Genomic DNA, 9,291 nt, shown 5'->3' on the forward strand with positions numbered 1-9,291 from the left:
CAATCAAATGATCTATGAATAAATGGTATATATTATATAATACTTATTAAATATTAATACTTGATACATAAATACATTTAAAAATAAAATAATTTTTTTATTAAGAATATAAACGGGTTGGCGGGTCAACCCGTTTATTTTTTGAGAAACCTATATATGACCCGTTTAATAAACGGGTTGACGGGTTGGCGGGTTGAAAAACTCAACCCAAACCCATTTATTTCGTGTCGTGTCACGGGTCGTATCGCATGTCGTGTCGAAAATTGTCAGCCGTAGCCAACCCGTATAGCAATTTATAGATCGGGACCCACAACATTGTTGATAGCGTGACGGACTCTTCTCTAATCCCACAACCTGACCTGTCCTTTGAAATATAAATTACGCGGTCTCCACATTTTACCCTTTTCTCTCTCTTTTCTTCTCTCTCTTCCATCACTGTCCTTTCTTCTTCGATCATGGCGATCTGAGAGAGAGAAAGGAACACACTATAAATTATTTATTCTTTAGCTATAATTCGAGGTCCTTCTTTCTTCTTCGTCTTAAACTCTGTCGTCATTGATTTTACTCTAACGTTACCGGATTTATCTCATAGATTACACTCAAATAAGTCGTGACGGAGCTATTATATGGAGGTTATGTCGCCGTTAGACTCGATTGATTCGTTGTTGTTCTCCGCCAGCAGAGCATTGTGTACTCCTTTCGCTGTATTTGTTCAGATCCAGGTTCGGATTTTGTCAATTCTATATCTTCTACGATTTTGCTCAAGATAAGGATTTGTTTTAGTTTTAGTTCATTGTTATAGTTCGATTCTACTTTGTGTTCCATGGATCTGGTGATTATTATTATAGTCATGTGCAATGCTTATAATGATTTTTTGTGTCTTAAGAACATGATAATTAGGGCTCTATTGGTTCAGAAAGCTTGGATTTTGCTCGAAATTACTTGTTGTACGAGTTGATGCATTTCAAAAATAAGTTTACTTTTGAGTTAACATCGTCAGAAAGTGTTTTTAGTTCTCTCCAATTAGAAAACTTGGTTTTGTTATATAGTCAAGTTTCCTAACAAACATATATTAGGTTCAGATTAGTACCTTTCAGAAGGAACGACGATTTAGACCATGTTTTGAACTGATTACCAACATAATTCTATCTGTTGTTTTTGTTATAAAGTCTAATGCAGTTATTGCGATTATTTTGAGGTTTAAATTATGAATCTTGGAGTGAAAAGTTAGTCTGTGACTGTGAGAACTCAAAGTAAAATGATATGACTTTTATTTTTGTTGAACAGAGGAAGTAAATTTCTGCAAAATTGACGTGTTTGTTCATTGTTGTTTAGGGATTTCATAAAGTTAGCACTTCAATCTTCTTTGCATGTTTTACCTTATTTTTCTCTCTCTGGTCTACAAGAATAAAATAACATTGTGACAATTTTCTTTTCATCTGTGTATTTATCAGTAATTTGAAAATTTGGCTAGAGTGGATTTGATTTATATCAATTATGTAAGATTTTAATATAAACCAATCCAACAACTTTTTGGAATGCTAAGCCCAGAACTCACCCTATTGCTAATTGCTTATCCAGATCTTTCCTTTGTTCAGTCAACCTAAATGCCATGGCGAAAGAGATACTCCATAAATGAGGGTTTATTGTACACATAGCCGAGGTGAAGTACTTGGAATTAAGAGAGATTTTCATAGCCATACACTATAGAATCACCCTTGGTCACATTTATCTGGATTTATAAGCTACTGCTTGTGTGTTTTTTTGGTTGAGTTTATATCACAATGAATGCAGATAGTAAAAGTAATAATTGGCAACTATACTTGGTTTTCTTGTTGTTTTAAAGTTAATTGTTAGCCATAAGATGGTAATGGACTAATGATAGTTTGTAAAGAACTATCTTATCTCTTGTGTTCAAAGATGATGAGAATTAAGATTATGTTGCTTAATGCACTTTTATGTTTTTACTATGATCTTTAATATGGGGAAATAAATATTGATGCTGCAGGGATATGTAATATGCTTACTTTTGGCTGCTGGATGGGCTGGTGCAGCTTATGTGAGGTATCAAAATGGTGACCATAATATAATATTTATGTGGCAATTACTTAAAATGATAAAATAAAACCTCATTTGAAACTTGATCAAACAATATTTTTTCTCTTACAGAAACAGAGAAATAAGACAGATGAAGAAGTGTATGAAAGATGGGAATGACTTTGCATTTCTTAGTCATAATCTTCATGATCTTGAGCACTCAAAACAGATCCAATTGCCAGGTGTCACTGTTGTAATGCCCTTGAAAGGCTTCGGTGAACACAATCTGCACAACTGGAGAACACAGGTGTTACTTTGAACTTTGAAGCTGGAGATATATATATATATATATATTTTTTTTTTTCTTCTAATTTTTATTAGTACATATGATAATTGATAATAATATATGGATAATGGATCCCTACATACAGTTAACTTCCCTTTATGGTGGCCCTTTGGAGTTCCTTTTTGTTGTGGATAGCACTGAAGATCCAGCTTATCATGCTGTATCTAGATTACTCCTAGACTTTAAGGTATGTTTCACTATTTGTAACACAATCATTTTACTTATTTCAAATTTCTCTTATTTTTTTTATTGTATTTTTTTTTTCATGTGTGCAGGATGATGTTGATGCCAGAATAATCATAGCTGGTCCATCCACAACATGTAGTCAAAAAATTCATAATCAGTTGGTATGCAGCAAACCAATCTTTATATATATATTTCTTCTTTAAAAACATTTAATCATATTACACATAACTTATATTGTATTATGATGATTTAATTATCAGGTTGGAGTGGAAAAAATGCATAAAGGGAGCAAATATGTGTTGTTTCTAGATGATGATGTCAGGCTGCATCCTGGATCAATTGGAGCACTCACTGCAGAGATGGAAAAGAGACCTGAGGTATAATCAATAATCATGCTGATGCACATTGATAATAGATGGTACTTAATTTTTATAATAACTAGATATTTTTATATTTTTTGTTTTCAAAAACTTTGTTTTTCTTAACTTGTTGTATTTAATTACTTTATGCAGATATTTATTCAAACTGGTTACCCTCTTGATTTACCTTCTGGAAGTTTGGGAAGTTACTGTATCTATGAATATCACATGGTAAGCCTCAATAAAGCTTTGTATTTGTGTTTACAAATGGCTAATTTAATGACATGCTTTGTATAATTTATAGCATCATAGCACAATGCCTTAATCAGAAAGTTTTGATGTACAATTTATAATAGAATTATGAAAAAGCATCATAAATGGTCCCTGTGCTTTCCAGAAATCTGGCGTATAGTCCCTAAGTTTAAAAAACCTCACAGATGGTCCCTGTGATTTCAAAACTTTTAATGTTTGGTCCTTATTGCTCACTCTGTTAAGTTTTGTCTGTTAACTGAAGGGTATTTTCGTCATTTCACTACCACAGGGACCAATTATGAAGTTTTTAGTTATTTAAAAAAAAAGAACAAAATAAAATATAATTATTTAATATACCTGTGGTAATGAAATGACAAAAATGCCCTTCAGTGACCGGACAAAACTTAAAGGAGTGAGCAATAAGGACCAAACATTAAAAGTTCTGAAACCACAGGGACCATCTGTGAGGTTTTTTAAACTTAGGGACTATATGCCTGATTTCTGGAAAGCACAAGGACCATTTATGATGTTTTTTCTTTAATCTAAAAAAAAACCTTATATTTTGTGTTTTTTTCCGGATTAAACCTCAAATTTGTTTTTTGTCTGAAAAGACCTTGTATTTTTTTATTTTTTCAAAAAAAGCCCTCAACTTTGTATTTTTTTCTGAAAAAAACCGTCAACCTTTCTAAATGATTCCAAATAAACCCCTAACTTTTTTAGTTTTTCTCGAAAAAACCCTCACATTTTACATTTTTTTTTGGCAAAAAATGACTAAAAGGGCCAAATCGGGAAAAACAAAAAAATACAAGGGTTTTTTTTTCAGGCAAAAAATAAATTCGAGGTTTAATTCAGAAAAAAACACAAAATATAAGGTCTTTTTTGAGATTAACCCTAAGAAAAAATCCCTCAAATGTATAATCTTATAATTATTCAGATCTTTCATACTACAATCCCTTAAAAGAAAATAAAAATGAAACTATAATACACAAATACATTGCTATTTATTACATTTAGTTATACATATTCATATTTAACTAAACATCATTTTGTTTACAGCCATGTTCAATGGGATTTGCAACTGGTGGAAGAACATTCTTTCTTTGGGGAGGATGCATGATGGCAAGAATCTTTGACTTTTACCCTTCCTTTGACCACCTTAATTAAATTTTAATTTATTAATAACAATAACAATTTATACTTTCTTCCTTTTCTATTTTATTTTTACAGATGCATGCAGACGATTTCAGAACTGATAAACATGGTGTTGTCTCACAGCTTAGTGATGGTGGATACTCTGATGACATGACTCTCGCTGCCATAGCTAGTAATACATTTTCCTATTTTTCTATTTTTCTATTTTTCTATTATTATGTATCTGTTTATTTGATTATTCTATTAATTAATTATTTATCTATTTATTTTTACAGGTGCTCATAAAAGGCTTATCACATCACCTCCTGTTGCTGTTTTCCCTCATCCACTTGCCAGCGATCTCACTTTTTCAAGGTTTGAAAAAATTGAAATTCAATATTTAAAAAACAATAACCTCAATTTAATAAATTTGATTTTTTATTTTTTAAAATAGGTACTGGAATTATTTGAGAAAACAAACATTTGTGTTGGAGTCATACACAACATATATAAATTGGATAATGAACAGAGCATTATTTTCTGTACACTGCTACTTATCATGGGGATTTGTAGCTCCATATGTTATGGCATTCTTTCATGTTATGGCTGCTTTAAGATTTTACATGAAGGAAAAAGTGGCTGAAGAATCTGCTCTCAACCCTAAAGGTAACCTCATGTTTCCTTTTACTATCTTTAAAAAACATTCAGCAAACATTTCTATTTTTCTATTTTTGATTTTAAATTTTTTTTTTAACTAGGGTTGATTCTGGTGGGATGCTTAGTGACATGCACAGCAATTGAACTTTTGTCAATGTGGAATTTAACAAGAATAGAAGTTAGACTATGCAACATGTTGTCACCCGAGGCACCTCCTCTTTCACTCAGTGCTTATAATTGGTGCTTGGTAAGTTTTCGTTTTGTAAAACTTAAACAATTTTATAATTTTTTTAATTAATTAAATATATATATGCGCACACACAGGTGTTTGTTGCAATGGTGGTGGATAACTTCTTATACCCGATTTCTGCAATCCGTTCACATTTTTCTCAATCTATCAATTGGTCTGGAATCCGATACCATTTGAGAAATGGAAAAATACACAAGGTCAGATTATAAAATAAATTTGAAAAGGAATGATATAATATAATTATAATTTATAAGAGTAAGTTACGTTTTTGGTCCTTGGCTGAGGTTTTTGTAACATTAATTTTGGTCCGAAAAAGTTTTCTCCAAGCAATATGACTATTTTTGGGACCAACATTGCAAAAATATTCTATAGTTAGGGACCAAAAGTAGTCATTTCACATGGGACATGGACCAATGTCGCAAATAAGGACTAAAATTGCAAGAGGAAACTAACTGGGACCTAAATTGCAATAATCAACTATACTCAGGGACCAAAAATGTAATTTACTCTAAACGTATGTATTGTTTTTAAAATGTTTCAAAATCTATATTAAATATTATTTCAGATTGAAAGAACAATGGAAAAAGGCAAGAAGTTTTCAGATTTGGCAGCGAAACGTTTATACGCAAGGAAAGGAGCCCAAAGCAAGATTTCCATTCTTGGCTCTTTATCAAGAGGTCTGGCCCACTGGAGACAGCCAAAAAAATACGATGTCTAAAAAAAAAAAGAAAAAAGAAAACATTTATGGTGAGCAAAATGTCACCAGGTAATATGATTTATCCCCCCATTTATATATGGTTGATTGGTGAATTTTAATCATCCATGAACTTAGGCATTCTTTTGGTTTATTTTTAAAGAAACAACAAAAAAAAAAGATTAAAATTCAATTGATTGATTCTTCAGCTTCAGATTCAGATGTAGCTGTAGGAGACTGTAGTGTTATTCCTTCATGTCTGGCTTGGCTTGGGTTTGTATCTTGTAAATTTAATTGTTGTGTAATTTAAAAGGAACTACTATTTGCATCCAAGTCCTAATTCTATTATTGTAAGACTCATTTTGTGAAAGGAAAATTTGCATCATCTTTTGATACACAACTGTTTTATCATTATACAATAAGTCATTCAATTAGTTCTAAGAGAATCTCTTCTTTCCAAAAAAAAAATCTTCTATTTCCAAGTTCAAAAAGATAGATTGTATTTGTTGTGTGTTGAGGAATATGGAAGAGAGAAAAGAGAAAAAAACTGATGTGATGTCTATGTGGCAAGGAGGTTGAGAGGGAAAGACTCTCCATGCCTGGTCATTTATCTTGTAATTATATCTAGTAGATTAATAAACAATTTGTTTTTTGGTTCTCATCAAGGTTGTTAATAGCGACCGCTACACTCGCTATAGCGAATAGCGTAGTGTAGCTGTGATGGGTCGCTACGATGCCTGTAGCGAGGCAATAGTGTGTGTAGCGATGTCCGGCAAAATTTTTTTTTTTTGTTTAAATCGGTAAGAAACGTAGCAATTAGGCTCGGAATAGGTTTAGGCGGGCAATCGTACAGTCAATTTCATGTCTTCCCCTCTAATCGACTAAGATTGTACGATCGACGCCAAAATCACCAAAATCGATTTTGGCGGGTTATTTCTCACTTCTGCGATAGTAGCGACAATAGCACACCTCACCAAAATCGATTTGTGGTACTGCAACATAGTTTTAGACTTTAGAGTCTAAAAATAACCATTCTTTTGTGGTATTATAACTTAATTTTAGACTTTAGAGTCTAAAACTAACCAATCTTTTGTGGTAAACATCTTTTGGAACTTAATGTTAGCTTAATAGAACTTGTACTTGTTAGTTCTATGTTATTTTTGATTGCTGCATAGGTGCAAGTAAATATAGTGTTAAATTTTATAAGAAATCACAAAACATGAAATAGCTGTCGCTATTTCATCGCTATCGCTACGTAGCGTATAGGTGGGTTGTCGCTATTTCCTCGCTATCGCTATCGATAACCTTGGTTCTCATTACACCAATATAATTCAACTAGACAAACTGATATTGAATTCTTTGTAGCGTCAACTGTGATATGATAGGATTTGTTAACTTATATCTACCTGGCTCCAACATGTCGTGATTTCAATATGACTAACCATTATACTGGTGAGTGTCATGTCATCACCACTAAGACCTACAGGTATACCGGCCACGAGTCGGTTCGTGGTCTACATGGCCACGATAGTGGTCCGTGCACACCACAACTACTTATCGTGGTCGTTTGTGGTCGTTGAGTCTCGTGTTCGGGAGAACGATGGAGAACGACGAATAGGAGAAGAGGAGAAGAAGTAGCCGTTGAACAACTACATTTTTTTAAACAACTTTTTTTTTACCTATAAATACTACATTTTTACACTCATTTCTTTACACAATTCTTATTTTTTTTTTTGACAAAATTGCAAAAATGGTCCCTGTGGTATGCAAATTTTTGGGGTTTTAATCCAAACTCCGAGTTTTTTGGATTCATGGTCCTTTTGGAGTGGTTTGTATGTGAAAATAGTCCCTCCATAAATTGAAATGACTATAATACCCTTGGGGTATATAATTTTCATTTTTCTTTCATTTTTTTTAAAATTTAATATTTATTTATTTATTTTAACAATTAAAAAAATAATAAAGGCTCTCTCTCTCTCTCTCTCTCTCTCTCTCTCTCCGATGACAAACCTAGATCGTCTAATTCTTTAACTATCAGAGTTCAAATGATATAAACGCCCTTTAATTCTTCATTTTTCCTGATTTTGGGTCGATTCACGTTTAGACTTCTGTAAATTCTGGAAATAGGTGCAACCTCAGTCTTGTTGAAACTTCTGCATCTCTCCCTTCAGCGTGATCGACACCTCATAGAATTTGATAGCTGTTTCTAGGGTTTTAAAACTATTGATTTGGGGATGAAAGAGTTGCAGATTTCTGGGTTTGCTCTTCAAGAACAACAGAAGAAATCGATTGAGAAGTTGAAGACATATCAGGGGACGAAATCAATTTGTTCCAGTTTATGGGTCAACATCGATTTTGTTCCAGATTCTCGAATCCATACACGTTGAACGTTGAAGAAATCTAGTTACGATTCCAGATTGATAGGTAAGAATCGACTTTATTCCTTATTCTTGAACAAGAAATCATCAGAAGCCTTGTAACTAGGTTTTGATTTGGATGCTTTACCTGATACGATTACATAGCAGATTACAAAACAAGCAAATAAATCGTATTACGTAAGAAATTAGGGTTGTCCAGTAAACTCGGAGATCGGTTTCTGAGAAACATAACCTTCGGGAGATGTGTACTTATCGTAAGAATTATCATCGTCATCTTCTTGAAGCATGTAATCCGCCATTTTTCGAGTCAACTCAGCAACGAACTCGTCTCCATCGTCGTTGTCAGCCTCGTTTGAATCCTGCTCTGACCCGAACGAGGTGTTCAGACAGGAAGAAGAAGAGCCCCATGAGCCGGTGAAAGCAGACTCGAAACTCAATGGATTCGGATTAATGATGTATTGATCAACAACGAGTAAGCTCGAGTGATTTGAATCATTAAACTCATGGGCCATGGGAGTTCAAAACTTTCAAGTTTCAACAGAAAGTATATTTAGACTATTCACTGTGTGTTGAGAGAGAGAGAGAGAGAGATAGAGAGGGTGGGCCCCATATTTTTAATTAATAAAACATTAAATTAAATAGAAATATATATATATATATATATATATATATATATATATATATATATATATATATATATATATATATATATATATCAGAAGGGCATGACAGTCATTTCACTATTCAGAGGGACCAAAAACGCAACGAAACTAGCTCAAAAGGACATCTGATTTTATATATAATGGATTTACCTGGACTAATACATGATTTTCTTTTAGTCCACCAATCCAAAAAAGTCGTGGTTTGGACTAAAATCCCAAAATAATGTATACCACAGGGACCATTTTTGCAATTTTGTCTTTTTTTTTTTCTGTATATACAATACACACACAACAATTTCATATCAATCAAAAATGGATCACAACCAAAGCACCCCCAAA

The 9,291-nt window shown here is 32.8% G+C and overlaps 1 protein-coding gene and 1 long non-coding RNA gene across 5 annotated transcripts; one reads left to right on the forward strand and one right to left on the reverse strand.

Annotated features, from left to right (window-relative positions):
• The first annotated feature begins 386 nt into the window (after positions 1-386).
• LOC145124756 (uncharacterized) lies at positions 387-6,312 on the forward strand. 4 transcript variants are annotated; one of them, XM_079060215.1, is made up of 15 exons: positions 387-722; positions 1,582-1,663; positions 2,009-2,064; positions 2,170-2,344; positions 2,469-2,570; positions 2,659-2,730; positions 2,830-2,946; positions 3,082-3,159; positions 4,237-4,299; positions 4,408-4,504; positions 4,608-4,686; positions 4,766-4,977; positions 5,070-5,215; positions 5,293-5,415; positions 5,784-6,312. In XM_079060215.1, the coding sequence occupies exons 4-15, from the start codon at positions 2,189-2,191 to the stop codon at positions 5,934-5,936; spliced, it is 1,398 nt and encodes a 465-aa protein (XP_078916341.1). In that variant the 5' UTR covers positions 387-722; positions 1,582-1,663; positions 2,009-2,064; positions 2,170-2,188; the 3' UTR covers positions 5,937-6,312. The 4 variants fall into 4 exon arrangements, with proteins under 4 accessions (XP_078916341.1, XP_078916339.1, XP_078916340.1 ...); XM_079060214.1 differs by lacking the exon at positions 1,582-1,663 and having other exon boundaries at positions 391-519; positions 593-722; XM_079060216.1 differs by lacking the exon at positions 387-722 and adding an exon at positions 1,484-1,499.
• Positions 6,313-7,776: 1,464 nt separating this feature from the next.
• Positions 7,777-8,878, reverse strand: LOC145123754 (uncharacterized). Its single transcript, XR_013715285.1, has 2 exons — positions 8,523-8,878; positions 7,777-8,417 (listed from the first exon to the last, which is right to left on the reverse strand). It is a non-coding gene; the product is annotated as an uncharacterized LOC145123754 (long non-coding RNA).
• Between the last annotated feature and the right edge of the window lie 413 nt (positions 8,879-9,291).

The sequence above is a fragment of the Lactuca virosa genome, chromosome 7, assembly GCF_052849685.1.
Source record: "Lactuca virosa cultivar CGN04683 chromosome 7, Lactuca_virosa_CGN04683_v6, whole genome shotgun sequence".
In the NCBI taxonomy this organism is placed as follows: domain Eukaryota; kingdom Viridiplantae; phylum Streptophyta; class Magnoliopsida; order Asterales; family Asteraceae; genus Lactuca; species Lactuca virosa.

Coding starts and splice junctions, on each gene's coding strand:
- LOC145124756 (XM_079060213.1), top strand. CDS start 627: ATGGAGGTTATGTCGCCGTTAGACTCGATTGATTCGTTGTTGTTCTCC. Junction 723..2,008: donor CTGTATTTGTTCAGATCCAG/GTTCGGATTTTG, acceptor TTGATGCTGCAG/GGATATGTAATATGCTTACT. Junction 5,416..5,783: donor GAAATGGAAAAATACACAAG/GTCAGATTATAA, acceptor ATATTATTTCAG/ATTGAAAGAACAATGGAAAA.